Source organism: Suricata suricatta, chromosome 5 (genome assembly GCF_006229205.1).
Source record: "Suricata suricatta isolate VVHF042 chromosome 5, meerkat_22Aug2017_6uvM2_HiC, whole genome shotgun sequence".
Classification (NCBI taxonomy): domain Eukaryota; kingdom Metazoa; phylum Chordata; class Mammalia; order Carnivora; family Herpestidae; genus Suricata; species Suricata suricatta.
The window spans coordinates 94,257,006-94,280,815 of NC_043704.1; the positions used below are offsets into that span (position 1 = coordinate 94,257,006).

Sequence of the window (23,810 nt, forward strand, 5' to 3'; positions counted from 1 at the left end):
AGTGACCTCCAGAAAGGAGGTGAGAAACTGTTTTACAAAGGTGGTGGGGACACCAACATAGGAACTCAAAACAAATGGTGGCTTAGGTCATTCAGAGCAGGGACGGATGACTTTGCTAGCCCTGAGAATCCCTCCATACGTAGAACAATATAGTCATTGATGTAAAAGAAAAGTGAGCCATGCTTACTATGTTTTGCAGCAAAATCCATAAAATTCAGTGTAACGGGTAGAATTCCAGAGTGTCAGAGTAGGGAGGCCCTTAAGAGAGCATCCCTGGGGCGCTTCGGTGGCTCAGTCAGTTGAGTGTCTGGCTTCGGCTCAGGTCATGATCTCACGGTTCGTGGGTTCAAGCCCCGTGTCGGGCTCTGTGCTGACAGCTAGCTCAGAGTCTGCAGCCTGTCTCCAGATTCTGTGTCTCCCTCTCTCTCTCTGACCCTTCCCTGCTCATGCTGTCTCTCTCTCTCTCTCTCTCTCTTTCTCTGTCTCTCTCTCTCAAAAATAAATAAAACATTTTTAAAAATTTAAAAAAAGAGAGCATCCCTGTCTAAATCCTTTATTTTACCAAGAAGGAAACTGAATATAAAGGGATGAACAGGTTCAAGGCAGAGTTGAGACAAGAGAACAGCCCACCTGGTCCAGGGCTCCTTTCACATGGACGCTCTGAGAGCCAGCACCACTAAGGGGTAGGATAAGAGAAACCATTCATTGTGCCATGGCATCTGACATCTCTATTTGTGCCCCCTTGCACTGATTTCACTCCCTTCAAAGGAGAAGAAACCTGCCTTCTTTATTCATAAAAGAGTGAACTATTTTACTTTATGATAAGAAAACCTCAGGGTTGGCCCTTAACAAAATTGGGACTGGAGGTAAAGTTTACTTTGAGATCCCTCCTATGACCCATGCCTGGTGTGTTTCCTGCAAGCTGTCTTAGATTTATCCTCCAACTTGGCATCCCACCCACCGGCCTCAATCCAGAGACCCTAGCATGATGTAGGAAACTCCCAGCTCCCAGAAGTTTGGTGTCTTCCCAGTCTCTTTCTAATTTAATTAATAAATCTATCAAAGAAAAGCAATAAGGGCACTGGGTGGCTCAGTCATTTAAGCGTCCACTCTTGATTTTAGCTCAGGTCATGATCTCATGGTTGTGAGATCAAGCCCCACATTGGGCTCCACACTGGATGTGGAGCCTGCTTAAGATTCTCTCTCTCTCTCTCTCTCTCTCTCTCTCTCTCTCTCTCTCTCTCTCTCTCTCTCTCAAAAAAAAAAAAAAAACTAGTCACTTACTTATATTTGCATTTTCTATCAACCCTGCCTCCTGTATATAGTACAGAGTCTTCACAGATCGCTTGAACTATCATTCTCAAATGAGGAGGACCTCTGTAATATGCAAAAATGAAAGAGAAGAATGTTATAAATAATGTAAACCTAGTGTCATCAAGTATGGAGGGTCACAATGAACTAGACCGGGTTATTCTGACACCTAAAGACACCTAAAGAACATGACAGAGACTCATACAACAAATAGGACTTTTTCAAAATAAAGAGAAGTTTCCAATAGTTCATTAAAATTAGTTCTGATTCTCTTCCCAAGCATTCAGGTTAACAGCTTTTCAGAACTGACATTGAAAGATGTTAGACTTGGCCTTGAATTTATTCATAGACATAAAATTTCGTGTATTTGTTTTAAGATCCCAGAGATTCCCAGTATTTTGTACCCAAGATGGTTAACCACCAAGAGGTTACCTCATCTCCTACAGTCCACCACCCGTATGTGCTTCTGTCACGCAGGTGTCTGCTATGCAGAGTTTGGAGTCCGTGTTCCGAAGACAACGGGGTCAGCCTACACCTACAGCTACGTCACTGTCGGGGAATTCGTGGCATTTTTCATTGGTTGGAACCTGATCCTGGAGTACCTGATTGGCACTGCAGCCGGTGCCAGTGCTCTTAGCAGCATGTTTGACTCGTTGGCAAACCACACCATCAGCCGCTGGATGGTGCAGAGCGTGGGAACCCTCAACGGCCTAGGTGAGGCTGCCATATTCTGTTAGCCCAACATGCGGAATTACCCCAGCCAACAAATGGGTTCCTTCTTAACGATTCAATTTGGCAAAACGTATCAAGACCCTTAGATATGTCTCCCTCTTCTTTTTTTTTTTAAGTAATTCTTCTGTGAATCTATCCTAAGGAAATCATTCTAATTTCCAAAAAAAGCTTTATATGAAAAGATATTCATCACAGCCTTATTTATATTAAAGATTAGAAACCGCCTAAGTATTCTACAGTAGAGCAAATGATTAAGTAAATTGTGGAAGCATATTATGTAGCAATCAAAAGGATGATTAGGAAGACTGTTGTAATAATATGGAGTACGTTTTTGATGCAATGTCATGTGACAAAGGATACAAATGGTATGTGCATCATGTTAATAACTATATAAAAATAAAACCAATGCAGGAAAAAGAACTGTAAGGAACTTCTCTAGTGGTCCCAGCAAATTGTTTTTAATTTTCATAAATAAGCATGTATTAATCTTTAAATGAGAAAATATGCTTTTAAAAGGTAAAAATGGATTCCAGTCTAGCAGAGGTCAAGGAAGGGGTAATAGAACTGGGTGAACACTGAACAATCAGAAGCTCATGAAACAAATACCATGCACTCTATCCATCGCTTGCCCCGCTTTCCATACTAACGTCTGACTTTAACCTCTCGAATTCATGAGAAGCCAAACAATAGTTGGGGAAGCTTGGGGGTCTTGCCCCAGAACTTCCAAGTATATATTCTGTGGCTGTGTGCTAGTCCTGTGACTTTGGTGTCCCTATCTCAGAAGAATTAACAAAAATGCTGAGCAAGCAGATACCATAAGAAGATACAAAGTATGAAGACCACATCTCCACAATATGCTGATTTCATGGAATGTTGAGGCTTGTCCAAACTCTTCACTTTACAGATGAGGTCCAGGGACCTGAGGTATTTGCCCAAGGCCACACAGTGGGTCATGGGCAAAAGGACAGCTAAAATTCAGGAGCCTGACAGCAGAGGCAGTGCCTTTTCCATTCTATAGATGGCAGGAGTCCACTGGCCAACAGACAAGTAGGGGTGTGTTCACTGTTTATCTTATCTACAAACACATACACATAAATGCAAAACACACCCTCCTCCAATGGTGTTTAAAGATACACATTTTCAAACTTTCTAAACATGAAAAGATTACTAGGATGGAAAATTTATGGACTATAAAGTGAACCAGAGTGAAGATAAACCAGTTTTCAAATGGTGTATTAAACTCAAGTTATACTCCACCAATATGTCAGGACAGTTCTGACTTCAAGTGTTCTGGGCCACAGTTCCCTAGACTGTGTTGTCACTGTCATATCATGTATCCCAATTTTTGGTTCAGGATATCAGACTGTCTTACCTGTATTTCAAAACCTTTTCATTTGCAAATAGACACTTGTGGACCACAGTGTAGGCACAGGCACTCACACACACACACACACACACACACACACACAAACACACACACCTGCACACAAGCCTCTCCTCCCCCCATGACAACCTGATCACCCTTGTCAGAGCTGAGTGCAAATGTTCTGAGGGGGTGCTGGGAGTTCGCATGGCCCTTTCTCCCCTCTGAACAATATTAACACATGTCTTTCCCCTCTAGGGAAAGGTGAGGAATCATACCCTGACCTTCTGGCTCTGGTGATTGCTGTTATTGTCACTGTCATAGTTGCACTGGGGGTGAAGAATTCCGTGGGCTTCAACAACGTCCTCAACGTGCTGAATCTGGCCGTGTGGGCGTTCATCATGATTGCAGGCCTCTTCTTCATCAATGGGAAATACTGGGCTGAGGGCCAGTTTTTGCCCCACGGCTGGTCAGGGGTGAGTTCATTTCTAAAGCCTCGCATGGCTATTGCACACTCTGCCTTCCATCTTGTGACCCGTCTGAGACATATTTTTAAGAAAATGTTGCTCTGTCCTGTAATCTTCATGGCATCCTTTTCATTACTTTTTATCTGAATTTAATTGCGATGCTCTGGAAAAGTGGCTCCTATGTAATTTTTTTAATTTGTTTCATAAACATTTATTGAGATCCTATTTCATACAAATAACAATAAAAGGTTTGATGTTTTGGCCATGTGAAATATGCCTAATCCTAGGCTAAGTGTGCTGCATATAATATGTAAGTGTCCTAATAACCGTACTAGGAAGAGATTTACATTCTGGTCTTATAGATGAAAAATTCGTACTTGGAGAGGTCAGTGTGTGCTCACTATTAAGCACACAATGTAACTGGCAGAATCAAGACCCAAAGGCAGGGCAATCTGACTCCAAAGCCTATACAGCTCAGTCCTATAGAATCTCTCTAGAATATTTTCAGAGGGACAGACAACCCTAACAGACAAGGCAGTAAAAGAGCCAGGAGAGTGGGTGGGTAGACAAGGGATGAGTGTTGCCTGGGTACCGAGCTAGAGAAAGAACAGTTTTTCAATTTAATCCCAACGTCTGGCCCAATATGGAGAGCCCCACTGAAGTCCAAGTGCAGCTGGGCTGGCCCAGTGAGGGCCGCTTGAAATCCCATTCCAGTGGCATGGCTCACGGCAGAGAAGTCCACCTAGAGTGGTCTGGGAGTTGACCAGAGAGGAGGCTGAACCAAAAGGATATTTTCAGATCTCATCCCCATGATCTGGGTGGTGAGGTTTATGCTCAAGAAAAATGGGAAGGTCAGAATGGCAAATTCTTTATGCTGACAAGTAGTTCTAAATTATGCCTGGATCCTTTTTTTTTTCTTTTCCTCTCTTTTCTTTTTTTAATTTTTTTATAGGTTATTGTCTAGTTGGTTTCCATAAAACACCCAGTGCTCATCCCAACAAATGTCCTCCTCCATGCCCATCACCCATTTTCCCCTCTCCCCCACCCCCATCAACCCTCAGTGGATCCTTCTAATATGACTAAAAATGCCTAATTTACAAATTCATTGTAAAATTCACCCACCTATCCCTTTTTTAAAAATAATATCACAAAAATCAGAGAATTTTGAGCTGGGAGAGGTCTTAGAAATCACCTGGTCTTATCCCCTCACCTAGCCGTTGAAGAAATGGAGGCCAAGAGAGGCACGACTGCCTTGCACTGGCAGACAGCAAGTTCAGGTCTCTACCAGATATGCTTTTGTAGCTTTTGCTTAGACTGGTTTTCCTCCAAGATGTCCAGGGACCAGAAATCTCTCTTGGAGAACACTCAAAATAACTCCTATTTATTCTGAACCGTGCCACACTGTTCAATGCCGAGAAATAAGCAAAGGAGGAATTTAAGCCAAGGTTTCCAGTCTTCTGCTTATCTGTAAGAATTCCGCAGTACCGCAAAGTTCATCCCTCCTCCTCGAAGTGAATAAATTCTGAAACTGGTTAAAACCAGAAGAGACAAAGAAACACTGTTGACCGCATTCTGGATCCCTGAGTCTATATTTTCTTACAATACAAATTGTTCCTTTCCTATCAGATAAGAGAAACAATATATTACAAGAGTGGCAAAGAAAAACATGTTTTTCCGGAACTCAACTGCATTTCCATCATAACACACAAAGATGTTCCCACCATTTTTTCCACAATCTAAGAAATTTGGGAGTCATAGGCTTACTGTAAAGACTTTGACCAACAGCTAACTTCTGTACTCTCAGGTTTCCTCATTCACCAAATGGGAAAACTAATTGCGTCAAATGTTTGCCAAAAAGAATAACGTGTTAGTTTTTTAGTACACATTGTGTGGTTAGCAATAGTGATAATTACAGGAGAAGAGCTAGAGTTTATTGGCTGTGAGATGCCTAGCATTGGGCTCTATGGATGTTATTTCACTCATAACAAAACCTTAAAGGGGTGCTATTGTCCCCCACTTAACAGGTGGAGAATCCAAGCTTAGAGAGGCTAGGAAGCTGACCTGAGGTCACTTAGCTAGTCAATGCCAGGACTGAAATTCCTAGTTGGGTCTGTGTGGCCACAACATGCTTTCTACTGACTACCTTGTCCCTGACCACTGCCTTCTTTCTGAGCCTTCTTTAAAAAAAAACATAATAAGGCAATTCATCCAACATGTAACATTTTCATTTCCTTTATCATTTTACAAAGTCATAAAGTCATAAAGTCTTTTACAAAGTCATAATGCTAGGAAGCATTAAGACATAGTGTAGCTGCTTTTCTTACCTTCAGCTGGTGTATAAACCAACCTAGGACAAAGAGCATTGTTTACTAAGACAACATAGCAAAACAATTTGAAAACCTTTCTTAGTTACTCAGTCTACGTCTACTTTTCAAACTCTTCCTAAGAGTTCACCTAAATGGCATACATTATAGTCTAGGCCCCATGTAAAGACTAGAAGCAATTAATCTCTTCTGTGCCCATGCCAAAAAACGGTGAATGAATCTTTTACCCTTCCCCCTGTGCTTTGTGCTGAGGGGGAACATTCTCTTTGGGATCTCCTCTTCCCACTCAAGGGCTCCATATCCCTCCTCAGAATAGTCAGGAATCCACATCATCAAGGAAGAAACTAAATCAAGCCAGCCTTAGGAGCCCCCATTTATACATATCCCAGGTTCTCACTAGCTTTTGTGGCAAGAAAAGATCTGAAGTCAGGCATTAAAAAAAAAAGGAAGAATACTGTTCCTAACACTAACCATTTTCTTTGTGATGAAGTCTTGCATGTACACTTTTAATTTAATCTTCACAGCAACCTTACAAAATAAGAACAAGGATCTCTACTCTTACGTCAAAATACCTTAAATTGAGAAAAGTTAAGGCTGCAGATCTAGATCATAATGGAGCTGAAATTCAATCCCAGTCCTGCTTGAGTCAAAGCCCTATTTACTCCACTACCCCCTAACCTGGGTTTGGACATATGGGACCAATTGTCTCTCTTTGCACCTTTGGCCTCTCTAACCTCACTGCAACCCAACCCTACCATGTTGAGTAGGCTTGTTATTGGCCACCAAAAAGGTCTGGCTGGGATTTTGTAGTTTTCACTGCAAATCCATTATCCCTGCAGGAAATTCAAATATGTGTTCTAGTGGCTGTGACTAAAAGCATCAGCTGAGCACAAAGGACAGCCCAGTTTAAGGATGTTGTTGACTCATCCTCTTTTCTATCTGCCTGGCCTTGGGTTTCTGCATAGTACATTTCCTCCCTAGCAAATTGGCCTGGACCTGTTCTTTCTCAACTTTGTTTTCTGGTCTCTTTTCCAGTCCATCAAGACCACTTTGTTTCTTGTGCAGGGGGAGAGGGGGGTTGAGGTTTTTTTCTTTCTCTCTTTTTTTTTAAGTAAGCTCTTTGCCCAGCGTGGGGCTTGACCTCATGACCCCAAGATCAAGAGTTTTGTGCTCTACTGATTGAGCCAGCCAGGTGCCCCTACGCAAGGCCACTTTGAATATGGATCCTAACTTTTAAGGTCTGAAACCCTCTCACAGACATGTCATCCACCAAGTTAATAGATACTCCCTCTTTGGTTACTAACAATTGTCAACAAAAGTGAGTTGACTAGTTGGCAGCTGCATGGACTTGGCCGTAGGGGAAACCTGGGCCCTATCTCTGACAAAGGGCCGAGTCCAGAGTTCCAATCCACTTTACTCTTCAATCACTTCTAATAGGATGAGCTGGAGAAGATCATTGTGTAGTGTAAGAGATGGTTTTTAAGGATGCCAGTACATGACTTGACACCCAAATACTCTGAAAGGGTCAATAATGAACAGTCCTTCCTCTGGTCATGTACCCCTCACAAACCTACTCTTTCTCTGCTCCAACCATATCCTTCCAAAGAAAATAGCTTAAGGAATGGTTTACTCACTTCCAGGTTCTGGGTCAAATGCTGCTTTGGTCTTGAAGAACTAAAGAACAACAAACATTTTTCTCTAGATCAAGTAACTGCTGGCCCTCAGCTGAATCCTTGCTTCCATCTGCAGTTCTTCAGCCCCTAACATTGTTGGATGTGTATTGCCTGTATGTTATTTGTTCTTGATGTTATCTTATGGTTTTTTCCTGAACCAAATATGACACTCTACCACACAAATAGCTCCAAGGAAAATGGTTCTTAGCAAGTATTTGTGGGGAATGCGGATGGCCACCAAACAAAGGAAAAGTTGGTTTTCATGTTTTCCACATTTTAATTCATTTGCTGGAACCTATTAACACATTCCACCATCACTGCGGTTAGGCTGCTAATAGATCTGGAGCTTGAGAGTGGTAGAAAATGCTACTAAAGTTGGAGTTTTGTCTTGTTACCATGGGAGTGAATTATATAAAGGTGCCCAATTATCTCCTAGACATCTGGCAGACTGGCCAAAGCAGAATATGGAGAGCTGCCTCATTCCTATGCCTCTCAAATATCAGGAAGACACAGTGGGGCAGCTTTTAGGCACCCCATACACCGAATAGCGTGCTGCTAATGACATTGCTTTTGACAACCAAGTAAGCAGCAGCCCTCCAGCAACTGAGGCACGTGCTGCTTCCCCACAGAAGCTCTCTAGAGGGATGGGCTGCTCTGGATCACCTGGCTGAGCAGCTACACCAGCTTTCCTGTGGAGAACTTTCCGCTTATGTCGTCAAATTAAAAAGTCAATGCTATTTTTTATTTATGCAAAATGGTTTTTTAAAGTTAGGAGAAAGTATCAATGAACCCAGACACATGCATATACACACACTTCACCCACCAATTTCATTCACAGACACTCACTTCTAAGTATACACACATGCTTTTGTGCATGGAAGGGAATCCTAATCACAAATACCGATGGCCAGAGCTGAGGTCTGGATAGAGTTAATAGTTTTAGTGGTTATTTGGGTAGAGACACACCTATACACAGTTTCATTTCCTGGCTCTTCTGTATTCCTCAATCAGGGATCATTTGCTTGCGAGGAAGAAAAATTTATTCAAACTACCTTAAATAAAAAGGTGACCTTATTTGCTAATTTTTTATCTTCTCTTTGATAATCTGTTTATTTAATCTATATCTTGTTAGGCCAAGATCTGTTTGATCTTGACAGGTATGTTGGATTTCTTCTATTTGCCCTCCCTCCCCAGATCCATTATCCATCCTTCATACTCTGTTCTGTGCTCCAGAAGGCCCCTTGCTGGTTGCTCCCTGTTGGACTTAGCCAATAGGTCTTCACTGAAATCATTTCATTTAAATCATCTGAGTTAAATCCTGTTTCCTGCCTAATGCAGTAGAACCTCCAAATGTCCTACCTTTGATCTATCCAGTCTTTCTTCAACTATAATCACTTTCTGGTTTTACATAGAAAATTCAGGCTAACAGGCATTCTCTTTGCAAATTAATTCTCTCTATTCCCAACTTGACCATAGTCAATATTCTAGTATCTTATCATTTTCAGTAGTTGCCATTTATTCTTTCCATTATTTGGAGAACAGTAGAATTTGTGTTTCTTTTTTAAAATTTTTTTATATCTTTATTTTATTTTGAGAGGCAGAGACAGAGAGCAAGCAAGGAGGGGCAGAGAAAGAGGGAGACACAGAATCCAAAGCAGGCTCCAGCCTCTGAACTGTCAGCACAGAGTACGATGTGGGGCTCGAACCCACAGACTGTGAGATCATGACCAGAGCCGAAGTTGGATGCTCAACTGACTGAGCCACACAAGTGCCCCAAGAATTTGTGTTTTATAAATAATATAGACCCTTATTAATCTCACTCAGTTTATTACCGTAGTCAAGATTGTACTTTAGGTCTTGCAGTATCCTTTAGACTCCAAGCCACAGGAGGTTTAAGCTCAGAGAACTTTTGCTCATGACTGTATCCACATCCCCAAGTACGGTGCCTGGCACATGGCAGCAGTTAATAAAATATATGCCTAGTTCTTAAAAAAGAAAAAAAAAACAAGGAGGGCGAAGAATTTGTTTATACCTTTTGGTTTCATCTGTTCTAAAAATTTTGCAATAGTAATAAGAAACTGCTGATCAGAGCTAATATTTATTAAATACCTACTGTAGTCTATGACTTCAGTTTACTGTATTATCTCACTTAATCCTTGTAACAAGTAACAGGCCACTGGGGTGCCTGGGTGGCTCAGTTGGTTAAGCATCCAACTTCAGTTCAGGTAATGATCTCATGGTTTGTGGGTTCGAACCCAGCATCAGACCCTGTGCTGACAGCTCAGAACCTAGAGCCTGTATCGGAATCTGTGTCTCCCTCTCTCTCTGTCCTTCCCCTGCTCATGCTCTGTCTCTCTCTCAAAAATAAATAAAAGTTTAAAAAAAAAGAATTTAGAATAGATGAGCAGCTCTTAGATTATTCTGTGCCATGGACTCCTTGGTAGTCTGATGAAGCCTATGGACCCCTTCTTAGAATCATATTTATAAATGAATAACCTAATTACATAGGAACTCAAGAGAAAGAAAATATATTAAAATATAGTTATAAGAATATTTTTAATTGTGATATAATAACAATGTGTTTCTTTATTAGTGTTTTAAATATTGATATCTATGTCTAATAACTATCATATTTGGAAGTAGCAACAACCACACACAATATTTCAAGATCTCTGCAATCATCTCGTATTACAGAAAAGTATCTGATTGTTATTGGTACTATTATTATATTATAGTATATATATATATATATATAGTATAGTATAGTATTACTATACCATTAAAAGAAATGCTTATGTTCAGTCAGAAATTAATAACAATGAAGATGTAATATTTTCCTAGCAAAGTTCATAGACACCTCCCCCTGTGTTGAATGGATCCCAGGATAAAAATGCCCAGTTAGGAAATTGGAACTTTATAATACTAGTGGGAAAGACCACAGAAATGACCAAGTCATGTTACAGGTGAGCTTCTGAGGTCTGAGAAGATCTTCAGGTTGTCCCGTACCTGGTAAATACCAGTACTTAGTATTTTATCTTTTACTTACTGAGAAGCCAGTGGGGAAGGTAAGAGTGAAAATTTGGGCACAGGTATCTGCTTGGCACATGTTTTGAATTTCATCATTCATAAGCTGTATGTGAGAAAAGGGGGGAAATGGTCCAGTCTATGATGAATCTCACCCCTGGACCCCTAGCTAGAGCTTGCATGTTGCCACAGTCCCTCACCCATACACACAAGCCTAGAAAAAGCTCTCTCACCCTCCACTAAAAGGAAGTTCCCCAAGCATTCAGAAAGGCACACTGTTTACTTTCAGCAGACAATGAGAATGCTAAGGTGGGAAAACTTCATTTAAAGTTTAGTCAATTCTTTGGAAGAAAGTAACACACTCCTCAAGGGACGATTTGCACTGACTTCTTGACTTGTCAAGTCCTAGACTTATGCAGTCTCCAGTCTGACAGACATCCAGCAGATGTCACTGGACACCACCTCCCCAGCCTTCCACTGACTCCCCCTGCCTGTCTTCTCCAGCCTTATAACCCAACTAGGTCACTCAAGCCCCCAAAGGACAGAAAAATCAAACTGTCTCTACCTGTCGCCCCATGGAAGACAATCGGATATCTGAAGATCCGAAAATCTTTTCTCTCATTTCAGATCTAGAAGGTATCACAGAGATGATCTATGAGGAGCACCAATGGTAATTTAGGCAGGACAATTCTTTGTGTGGAAGCATTTGAGTCCTGTACACTAGTTGAGAACCACTGAAAGAAAATAAAGCACAGAGAGGTTAGTTAATGAGCTCCCCCTAAGATTTAGGGGTAGCCAATTTATTGATTTATTTATAACCCCACTTATTTCTCAAAAGGATTTAAATATGTTGAAAAACACAGCTTTTATTTGGCCATAATTCTTCTTCTCTCCATTTTACACATGAGGGAATTTCCCAGGATCACACGGATAGAAAGTACAGGAGATTAGAACTCAAGTGTTGAGCACGAGTTCCACCATGTTATTCCCTCCACTGCTCAGTAACGTGGCTAAGCGCTGCGCAGTCGTTGGTACCACATGTTAGGCCCTGCTGCTGCCCTGACACTCTGAGTCTGAAAAATGCCATTGTCCCACCAGGTGCTGCAAGGAGCAGCCACGTGCTTCTATGCTTTCATTGGCTTTGACATCATTGCCACCACCGGAGAAGAAGCTAAGAATCCCAACACGTCCATCCCGTATGCCATCACCGCCTCTCTGGTCATCTGCCTGACAGCATATGTATCTGTAAGTACTACATCCTTTCAGGACCATCTTGATGACTTTTTCATATTTGACCTTAAGAAGCAGCTCTGGGACTGCATCACCTTCTGTCAGGAAGTGGTCCCTTCCTTGTGTTTTCTTGGTGTCTATATGCAGATGTCCATGCACCCTATTTCCCCACCCACCAACGACAAGAAGAAAATCAGACTCCAAACTGGAGATGGGAGCACCCTTGGCCTCCGAGTTTCCATCCCTGCTCCTCCCCTCACACAGGCCCTGGTGTCGGCTCCTGCCCAGGGGATGGTGTACAGGGAGTGGGCTGCTGTCCAAGGAGCTCAGATCATAGGCTGGCAGTAACGGGTGGGTGTGCAAGCAGAGGCATTGTGGACCTCTGTGCACCCTCCTCAATGCTCTTCTGTCTTCTGGGAGCTTCCCGGCAGCGAGAGGCGAGGCTCCCCCGGAGTGAGGAGAGAGTACATCATCCTCTCGAGACATTCTTCCCCTTAAATCTCGGGAGAAATGCAATTTCTTTCTGCTGTTGCTCCCTCTTTTTATACCAGTCCAAGCTCATTTTTCAAGTGTTTCTGCCAAGGGGAACCCTTGGAAGGAAGCCTTCAGCTTCTTTTCCTCTCAGGATCAGATGCTCCTCAAACTTGTGATGTATCATTTCTCTGTTCCCATCCCAGAATCTCTATCACAGAAATAGTTCACTCAAAGCCAAGATCCTCCTCAGCCCCTGGCAGTGGAGAGAACCAGCCAACAAGCCATAGGTGTGTGGTCACAGAAACACCCCCGGCCCTGAGGTTCCCACTCACTTCACTTACCACAAATATGAAAGATCCAGCCGCTGGAGATGCACCCTATCAGCCGGGCCACCCCTGCTGCATAACATAAGAGAAGCACCTCCTGCCCCAAGAACAAACAAGATAAAAACAGCTTTAGCAACTACCTAAGGAAGCCAGACCAGTGGTTGGCTTGGTCATTAGGGCAAGTTGCAAAATAAGATTGTCCTGCACACCAGAGGAAAACCCAAGAGTGGCTTTGGATGTGGTTTATAGGAATTCAGTTGCCCCTTGCAATTGCTTCATGGCTGAGCCAATTATCGCCTCCCCCTATGCACACACAGGCAAGCAGCTTCGTTCTCTGACGATCCCCGCAGACAGTGTTCAAGGCGTGGGGGTGGGGCGGGGCAGAGCATCTCAGGGCAGAGATACTCTGCTTTGCATTTCCCCTCTTGTTCCTCCGTCATATACCTCCCCCTCCTCCAGGGGCCAACCTCTGCAGCACACATAATAAAGTTGATCACAACAATTCCTTTCTTATAATAGCGCTTTATTGACTACAGAGGACTTCTGTGCATCTGCCTACTTGTTGCCCACCTGGATCTAACATGAGCAACAGACTCAACACAAATTGCTGTAAATCAATCCCGCTGTCCTCTGGCCCATCCCTAAAGGGGATGTTGCAAGTGGTGAAGTTTCTGGGAAACACTCTCTTCTAGGACACATGGCCCCTACCCAGGCCTTAAGGGCTCTTTGGTCTTGTGCTGGTCAGCTGGCTGCCATTCTGCCATCAGGAGAAGAGCCAGATTGCTGGCCTGTGGTGGTCCATCCTGCTGTCCTCCCTACCACCCCGTGGCTTCACTGGAGCGTGTTGGCTCCTGAGGAATATGCAAAGAAGTGGTCTAAAAATGCTCCACCCTCTCCTGTTCAGGCTCTGAACTCCCTTCTTGATGCCAGCATTGGCCTCTGCAGGCCAGGGGGAGCCTGGACCTATGACTGGTGGTTTCATTGCCTGGGGCCATAAAGGGAGGGATGTTATGGTAGATTTATGACATAGAAAGGAAGATAGGGCCTAGGAGCCAAGTGGTTCCTGGCTAAGCAAAGCCACAGTAGTCTTACAACCCCAGAGGAGGACTGGGTTCCATCCTGGTGCCTTAATTTGTGGGCTGCCTGGCTTTTGGCACTGAGCTACAGAGAGGAAATAGAAATATAGTCCTTATATGGTTCTCCTCTATTCACCGGTTACGGACCTCCGATCACTTATCTTGGGAGGTTCTGTCTCTGATCTTCAGAGTGAACAGGAGAATACAGTTAAGACCATATAGGACCCTGAAGGTATAAAGATATGAGAGTCCTGCCCATGTGGGCCGGGTGCTCATGGCCACTACCAGGCACTGGGTCCAGTGCCTTTGGCTCCAGCTCCTTCCACACGGCAATGCCTGCCCTTCATTGAACTGTCAGTGTCGTTTTGCTGTTGTGGGACTTAGATACTTGGATACTTATTTCTCAGATATGAAATAGCCTGAGAGAGATTTTGAGGAACATCTGGTCAAGTCCACTAAGTTCTAATGTGGGGAGAAAATACTGACCAAGAGCTCCAGAGACCAAATGACTGGTCTAAATTAAGTGTGCATGCCAAGAAGTGACAAATCCAAAGTCCAGGCCTCTTTGCTCTCCTAGGGGACATCCATCCATCCTGTCAGTCCTCTCCATCTCCAGCCATGTTTTCTCTTGTTTCAACAGGTGAGCATAATCCTAACTCTGATGGTGCCATTCTACGCCATTGACACGGAATCTCCACTCATGGAGATGTTTGTGGCTCATGGGTTCTATGCTGCAAAATTCGTAGTAGCCATTGGGTCAGTGGCAGGACTGACAGTCAGTTTGCTGGGCTCTCTCTTCCCAATGCCAAGGGTCATTTATGCCATGGCTGGTGATGGGCTCCTTTTCAGGTAAGGACTATGCTTTATGAAATTTATTCTGCTCTGCCGTGCCTCTCCAGGGAGAATGCCACCCACTGTCAGCCTGACTATAATTTTGATGTGAGTGTATGTCACATAGACAATGGAATAAAGAGTTTGAGTGAAAAGAACATTATCCCCATAACAGCCCTCAGTTTGGCTCTGGGTCTCCCAATCTAGCACAAACTGATATACTCACCCTAGCTGCCCCTTCCCTCCTGTTTGATGCTGTGTGTTGCTTTGTGAAGATTGTGGGTGTCAAACTGCTGCACTGGGTGGCTTCAAGAAGGAAGGACCCATCCCAGGGACATCTTAGGCCTGTCCTTACATTGAGACCCTGTACTTCCCATCTCTCCACAGCCCCTCTGAAGCTGAAAGCATTCAAATCTACCCACAGGGGGTATAAGGCCATCTGAACAGAACCTAATAACAGTAGCAACAGTAACTACCACTTATTGAACATTTGTGTATCCTGGATGCTTTGTATACAGATCCCATGTAGTTGTCACAATAACCCTGTTTTGGAGATGAATATAGTAGATGAGTATATTCAGAAAGGTGCAAACACTTGCCCCAATTGCCCCAGCTTCTGAGGGGAGGCCAGGATTTGAACCCATGACTGTCTGATTCCAAAGACAGGATTTTTAAACACTCCAATATATTGCCTTCCAGCCCCCTACATTGGCCATGAAATGGTCAATCTGCCCAAAGGGAATGTAGCCCATCTCTCAGTTCCCAGTGTCCACTGTATGATGGCCTTGCAGGGAAAACATTCTTCAAGTGCACAAAGCAAGGTGTAAAGCATGGAGGTCAAGGAGCTCTCAGGAGTATGGAGGGATCCAGCTCAGGGGCTTTCTTTCTGCCATTAGCTGTCATCTTCTGCTCCATTTCCCCTGCATACCCCCTGAAGTCATCACCAGGTCAGAGCTGCCATGTTTGGGAGCTGGACAGAGGAAGAAGAGGCTGAGTGTGGCAGAGATGTTACAACTTCACACATCTAAAAGATGTTTCTGCTGTTAAAGAGGAAAGATGCTGGAGCTCCAAAGACAGCTGATAGTCATGTGTGAAAGATGAAAATAAAGGAGAAATGGAAGAGGTGGGAAGAGGGCAGATTAGGAGGAGAGTGAGGAGGAGAGCAGGAACTGCTAAAGAAAAACCTGCCATTCATTCACCTTTGTTGGTCTTCTCCAGTTGGTAAGTGGCTGGATTTGGCCTGCATTTATGAGCACATGTTCCGAATTATTGTGCTATTTTGCCAACTAAACTTCTGCACTTTTATTGCAGAGCAGTGCTTCTCTACAAGCTTTGGTAAAAATCGGAATCTTCTGGGAGTTTTTTAAAGCAGAGTTTGCTAGGCCCCATGCCCAGAGATTCTGATGTAGGAGGTCTCTGGTGAAACCTGAAAATATGTATTTTTTGTAAGTTCCAAGGTGACTCTGACGCTGCTGGTCCATGGGCTGATCACATTTTAGATAACACAGGTTTAGGGGTCCCCAAGGCGGTATATGAATGTTCCACCTATCACTCCTTTTCAGCAAAGCTTGCCCTTCAATTCAGGTTTCTAACATGCTTCCTAAATTCAGCCAACCCTTCATATCACATGATGAAGCAGGACCTTTAATAAAGAAGTTTGCGTCAAAACCAAGGCATTAAAGTAAATTCTTTTTAAATTATATTCCAGGAACCAAATCCTGTGGTAGGAATAGCTATATTACAAAGAGTGAATCCAGAAGTAAATTGAAGGAGCAAGACCATGAGGAGTTAAGCCATGTTAGTCAGTCACCATCTGTAGCTCACTGTTAACCCTCTGCTTGCCCCTCCCTCCAGGTTCCTGGCTCATGTAAGCACCTACACAGAGACACCAGTGGTGGCCTGCATTGTATCAGGGTTCCTGGCAGCTCTCCTCTCATTATTAGTCAGTCTGAAAGACCTAATAGAGATGATGTCCATCGGCACGCTCCTTGCCTACACCTTGGTCTCTGTCTGCGTCTTGCTCCTTCGATACCAACCAGAGAGTGACATTGATGGTTTTGTCAAGTTCTTGTCCCAGGAGCACACAAAGAAGAAGGAGGGCATCCTGGCTGACTGTGAGAAGGAAGTTTGTTCTCCTGTGAGTGAAGGGGAAGAGTTTTCTGGCCCAGCCACCAACACATGCGGAGCCAAGAACCTACCATCCCTTGGAGACAATGAGATGCTCATAGGCAAATCAGACAAGTCAACCTACAATGTGAACCATCCCAACTATGGCACTGTGGACATGACCACAGGCATAGAAGCCGACGAATCTGAAAACATTTATCTCATCAAGTTAAAGAAGCTGATTGGGCCCCGTTACTACACCATGAGGATCCGGCTGGGCCTTCCAGGCAAAATGGACAGGCCCACAGCGGCTACAGGGCACACGGTGACCATCTGCGTGATCCTGCTCTTCATCCTCATGTTCATCTTCTGCTCCTTCATCATCTTTGGTTCTGACTACATCTCAGAGCAGAGCTGGTGGGCCATCCTTCTGGTTGTTCTGATGGTGCTGCTGATCAGCGCCTTGGTGTTCGTGATCCTGCAGCAGCCAGAGAACCCCAAAAAGCTACCCTACATGGCTCCCTGCCTCCCCTTCGTGCCTGCCTTTGCCATGCTGGTGAACATTTATCTCATGCTAAAGCTCTCCACCATCACATGGATCCGGTTTGCAGTCTGGTGCTTTGTGGGTAAGCAATTTCCTTGGGAGCCTTGAGAATTCCCTCTCAAGGCCTTAAACAGGCTTATCCCAAAATTACCTCCTAGCTGGACTAGGCATCTCCATTGCAAGAGAAATCTGGCTGGTTCTACGGACCCTTGCTTTCTGCATTAGAGTCAATAAAGCCAGTTGTATCCTTTCTGCCTGTTATGGTCTTGGTCGTTGGTTCTGAAGAATGATGCTAATCAATCCATCACTACAACTGGATATTCTTTTTGTGGATATTTAATTCCATAAAAAGTCATTAATTAAAAACATAAATAAATTTTATAGAAATATAAAAAGTCACTCATTAAAATGAATCCACATAATAAAGGGACAAAAATAATACAGTAAAACTTAGAGTGAAAAAGGTTGACTGAAATTCTATTTTAGAAACTAAAAAGTATGAAACTAAAAGTTATGGAAAAATTATTTGCCTTACTTTGACAAAATTAAATTAAAATGCCAATAATGCCCTAATTTTTTAAAGGAGCAAAGTATGGATTTTTGGCATAATTTTTCTGACTAAATTATACTACTTACCATCCCTCACTTCACATTGACTTTTATAAAATATTCTAGAATTTTTCATTTCTTCCCAAGATTCTTCTGTTATCCTTTTATATCCCAATCATTCTCTTGGGAAGCACTCATCATGCCATCAATCTTACTGATTTTCTCTTCATCTGTTGACAACTGATATGACTCTGCGAGGTCCTCAACTGTCCACAACTTTGGGTGTAAATCAGAGGTGCTCTCTCTAAAGTCACTTTTATTGTCTTCAAAAAGTCCTGCCCCTTTCCCAATATTTTTCATTTTCCTTTGTGGTTGATGTATATTATATTCACATCACATGTTTATCATATCCAACAAGCACTGATGTTCATGATATGGTTGGAGATTGGTGCTCATGGTAACCTGAGAGGGATGTATAAGTGAGGACTGATTTTAAAGTTCCTTAGTCACTATCTTTATCTTCCTAAACAAACTGATAGCCCTGAATTCTCATCCACTCCTTGATATTGGAATACAGGTGTTTAGCACTGTGTCCTCTGTGCCTGGAACACAGCATGTGCTTAATAAATACTTCTCTATGACTATGCTTCAGATGAGAAAACAAGGGTAGCTGTAAAGGAACTTGAGAAGGTAGAATTTGAACTATAAGCCTAAGGATGCTTGGGTGTCTCAGGTGGTTGAGCGTCTAAATCTTGATATTGGCTCAGGTCACGGTCCCAAGGCCATAGGATCAAGCTCCACATCAGGCTCTGCACTGAGCATAGAGCTTGCTTAAAATTCTCTTTCTCTCTGCCCCTCTCCCTTGCTCATGTTCTCTCTTTCTCTCTCTCTCTCTCTAAAATTACAAATAGGAGCACCTGGGTTGCTCAGTTGGCTAAGCCCCTGACTTCGGCTCAGGTCATGATCTCACTTTCTTGGGTTCGAGTCCCGTGTCGGGCTCTGTGCTAACAGCTCAGAGTCTGGAGGGCCGGCTTCTGATTCTGAGTGTCCTTCTCTCTCTCTCTCTGCACCCACCCCCCATGCTCTGTCTTTCTTTGTCTCAAAAATAAATAAAACATTAAAAGAAAAACAATTTTTAATAAATAAATAAAAAATAAAATTATAAACAAACACACAGAAATGGTAAGCCTATAAATAATATTTGCATAAAGGAAGTGGGGCAAAAACAGTACCGAAAGAAAAGAGTCTAGGTCTTCTGGCAGATTCCTCACTGCTCAAGGCCATCCTGTGCCTTCTTATAGGCATCCTGTCCCAATTTTTCACATCTCTAGGTTTTATCCTTTGTTAGACTTTAGGGGGAGTTCTTGAGAAAACCCCACTAGCCCCTCAAAGTTTAAGCTACTTACATGATTTATTCACAATCTCTCTTCTCCATTTAAACATTTTTACACTGGAAACATGTAGCCAACCAATGGAAAGATTCTACTGTGAGTAAAAGTGACTGAAGAGGGTAAAAATATTTCAGTCACATATTTGTCAAATAACTGAAGACATAGACAGAAGTCACATGCATTTATTCACTCATTCTTGAGTACTAAAACTGGAAGAGACCTTCAGTATCGAGCACAATGTTACCCATGGTTGGTGACCATTCCATCAGTAATATTTGGGCAGATTTTAGAGAGAATCTGAAAGGACTTTTTTGAATTTTAAAAAGTATTATATAGCTATTATACATCTTCACACATCCTAGAAAAAATATACATATTCACATGAATCTGGTGATTATTTTTAAATTTAAGAAGTGAGTCAAATTAAACAAAAAGCATTAGTACTAGTACAGGTGCCATGATACATAGTAATAATTAACACTTACTATAGCCCTTATCACATACCAACCATTATTCAAGGGCTTTCCTCAAATTAATTTATGTATTCTTCACAGAAATCTTCATTTTACAGATGAGGGAGTGGGTGCACTTGATTGAGGTGACATAACTAGAATTTATTGGAATCAAAATTAGAAGTCAGGTAGTGTGGGTCCAGTGATCATGATACATGTGGGTCCGTGATACAAAATATGTGGTATAGAAATAACCAAAATTTGAGAAACTCTGACATCATCTACCCTTCCCCACTTCCCCTCTCTCCATGTCACAGATGACTAACCTGACCCTCCAAAAGGTTAAATAACACTCAAGGTCAACAGGAATCACCGGAGGTTATTCACAGAGCTATTATTAAAAACCCAGGATCTCCACACCCAGATCTGCAGCCTGTGCCTCCCTCCCCACTAGTGCCTCTGAGCATCCTTCTTATTGGATCAGGATGTCTGATACATAGTTTGTGAGGATTAACACCTAACATCAGGGCTGGCTCCATGGGCACACAGGGCCCCACATTTGGCCTGATGTTCTGCTGCTGCTTTCTTGAATTCTTAACAACTTTTTAACAACGGGTTCTATGGTTTCATTTCACACTGGGGCCCGCAAATTACATCACCAGTCCTGCCCTAAATCTATGGTTTCTGAACACCAGAGGCACTTTGCAAAAGTAGTAAGCTGGCAGGGACCCTTGCCTTTGGAATCAAACTGCCCAGGTTCAAATCACAGCTCTGCCACCTCTGTGTCTTGTGGCCTTGAGAAGTTCACTTTAGCTCCTTTGGGTCTCAGTTTACTCATCAGTAAAAATGCAGATAATTCTACCAGTCATGATCTGGTTGCTGTTTGGGGCTCAAATAAATGGGGCCTAATAAGAAAATACTGGGGAAAGTCATAAGGGTTATTTCTTTCTTGCCTTTCTTTTTAAAATCTAAAATGATCCGTGGCCGCCCAGACTAGCTATCTCGTGCCAAAGTACAGCATGAGCCTGTTCTGACTCGGGCTGCCCTCCCAGTTACCAGGCAGAAGCAAACTCCCAGAGAGGCTTTTGTAATCTCGCCGATAGCATAAACTTCAAACTCGCTCCAGAAATTGATACTCCATGACGTGGGAGGTGCCGCCGCGCAGCCCGGGGCACAGAGGACAGAGGACACAGGAGCTCACAGCTAGCATCCAGCTGCTGGCTACTAACCACGTTAGCAGCGTGGCCTTTGAGGACTGGTCTGTGAGTAAATTCTGTCTAGAACATTCTCAATCCTGACTACACATCAGAATCACCTGAGCTGCTTCTGAAATATTCTATGCCCAGGACCCCCCCACACGCCCACACTTTCAGAGATTTTCTGATTTAATTGGTCTGGTGCAGCCAAGCATTGAGTTTAAACCTCCCCAGGCAGGTTTACAGTGATCTAGAACAGTGGTTCTCCAAGTGTGGTCCCAGACCAGCAACATCACTATATGAAATAGGTTAGAAATGAGATTTTGAACCCCATCCCAGACCTGCCAAGTCAAAATCTCTGATAGCAATTTAGGTTTTAACAAACCCTAAGATTGGTCTGATGCCTGCTCAAACGTGACAAGGACTGGTCTAGAAAGAAGAATAGGAAGATATTAGTAAGCAAGGCAGATAATTTAATTACGAAAACTCCCTGCTCTTCAAAAACAGATTTTTGCACATATAAAATACATCCATCCCACAGCCCCAAACTGACTTATACAATCTTCAGTGATCTCAAGGAATAAATATCCCATCTCTAAACTTCTGAGTCTCCAAAATGTCAGGTTTTTATTTCGTGATTCATAGAATAACTTTTCTGGGGAGAACAGTAGAGCTATTTTTAAACAGAGCTTCTTATGAAACATTAGCTACTTTTTAAAAAGAAGATTTACATGGTTAAGCTGAGTCATAACTTGATAATCTTTTTAGGCATTTTTAACCAGGATTCTCTAAATGAATCTTAATTACAGCATTTTTCTAACAATGTTTTGCTAAGCTTTTAACCTTCAGATGAGCACGACTCAGAGAGTAAAATAAGGCACAAGTCCCAACAAGATTACTCAGCACTTGTTTCTTTTCCTTCAGACAGGAGAAATGACACACGCAGCAAATGTTTGATAATCCCCAGCAAAATGAGCACAGGGCAGACTTCCTTTTCCTCTTCTCTCAGCTGATGTGATTTCGTAAAAGAACACCCCAAAGGGCTGGGCAGATTCTCAGGGAGCCTGAAACTAGCAGTTACCAGTGATGACACTACACAGCAGTACTTTCCAGGCTACTATTCCCTACGGGATTGGAGTACAAAATAACCAATGGGTAGACCAGCTCGTGGGCGCCTTCACCCTGAAGGCTGCCAAGTTCTCACCTGGAATTTTTTCACCCCTTCAGAGAAAATCCAAATTTTCTTCTATAGATTTTGAGAATAGACAGTAATTTGGCAATGAACTTCATAAGTCCTGTACCAAAACATGATTTCCAAAAGGAAGATACACCTGAGCTATCATTTGAAAATCCTGCTGGAAATGGACTCAAAGTAGCCATTGTCATGCAGCGGAGAGGAGAGGAGGAAGGGGGTCATAAATTGGGAGCAGAGAGAGCACCAAGATAAATCAATTCCTGAAGATATGTCCCATAAATAAGCTTGAAATTCTCCTTGTAGGCAGAGGAGAAAACAAGTCGCAACTTCAACAAATAAATCTTACTCAAAAGGGCAAAAGAAAACTCATGAAGGCCAAGGTGAGGATGGCTAGAGGGCCAGTGCAATTCCAAGAAGTAGGGGGGCGGTCCTGCTACAGGCCAGGCTGCCTGCTGGCAGAGGGACTGTGCTGGGCAGGGCTATGCATGGAGAAACGGGCCGGGTGATGCCATGGTTCTGCACCCAGCGGCAACCACAGTATGTCCTTTGAAACAAACAAGGAAGGGAGAAATGCATGGCAGAGACCAGGTGCCCCGGAGCAGGTGTGTACGGGCCCCCCGGAACACACTTAGAGCCATGAAAGAGTGGGCACTGGGCATCTTTCCCTCAGCATTATATTTCTAACATTCATCCATGTTGTTGCTTGTGGTTTTAGTTTGTTCATTCTCCTTGCCCGGCTGGCCCTCCACTGTAATAATTATATACCACAATGTACTGACCCATTCTAGTGCCCATGGACATTTAGCTTGCTTCCAATCTGGGGCTGTTACAGATGGAGCTGCTATGAACGTTCTTGTACATGTTTCTGGTGGACACATGGACATATTTCCCTTGGGATTCTGCTGAGTTTGAAGTGGCATTGCCAGCTTGGATTACTGGATTTTTTAAATATTCTTTAACAAGATTACATTCTGTCTTATGGCCATCATACCCCTCAAATAAAATAAGTCCCCAGTTCCATTTTGCAGGTGGGAAACTGAGGCATAAAGTAATGTGATTTTGTATTTGATGAGTTGCAGAGCCAGGAAGAGAATCTCCACCACTCCCCAACCCCCTATTCAGTCCAAGCTTGCACTTCCTGGGGCACTGCGTTAAACAGACCTTATTCTTATTATAATCAACAGAGGTTGTGGTGTTTTGTTTTGTTTTGTTTTGTTTTGAGGTGGGGAGGGAGAGAGAGGGAAAAAGAGAGCAGGAGGGGGGAAAAGGGAGAAGGAGAGAAAGATTCTTAAGCAGGCTCCATTCCCAGCGCAGAGCCTGACATGAGGCTTGATCTCACAACTGTGAGATCATGACCTAAGCCAAAATCAGGAATTAGATGCTTAACCAACTGAGCCACCCAGGCGCATCTATGGTGGTATTTTAAAAACTAACCAGCAAAGCAGGAGTTGGTAGGGATTGCAGTGGGTGGGTAGGACACCTCATTACCATCCAGTTTTGATTTCTGCATTGGCAATGTCTGTTTTGGGAAGCTGAGCCCAGAATA

At 43.1% G+C, this 23,810-nt stretch overlaps 1 protein-coding gene across 1 annotated transcript in view; it reads left to right on the forward strand.

The window, feature by feature from the left end:
• SLC7A14 (solute carrier family 7 member 14) overlaps positions 1-23,810 on the forward strand; it is a 107,686-nt gene that overhangs the window by 76,243 nt on the left and 7,633 nt on the right. Inside the window, exons 3-7 of the mRNA XM_029940777.1 lie at positions 1,789-2,025; positions 3,665-3,882; positions 11,993-12,139; positions 14,641-14,849; positions 16,686-17,563. Of these exons, the coding sequence (XP_029796637.1) occupies positions 1,789-2,025; positions 3,665-3,882; positions 11,993-12,139; positions 14,641-14,849; positions 16,686-17,563 (1,689 nt within the window). The remainder of the gene's footprint in view (positions 1-1,788; positions 2,026-3,664; positions 3,883-11,992; positions 12,140-14,640; positions 14,850-16,685; positions 17,564-23,810) is intronic.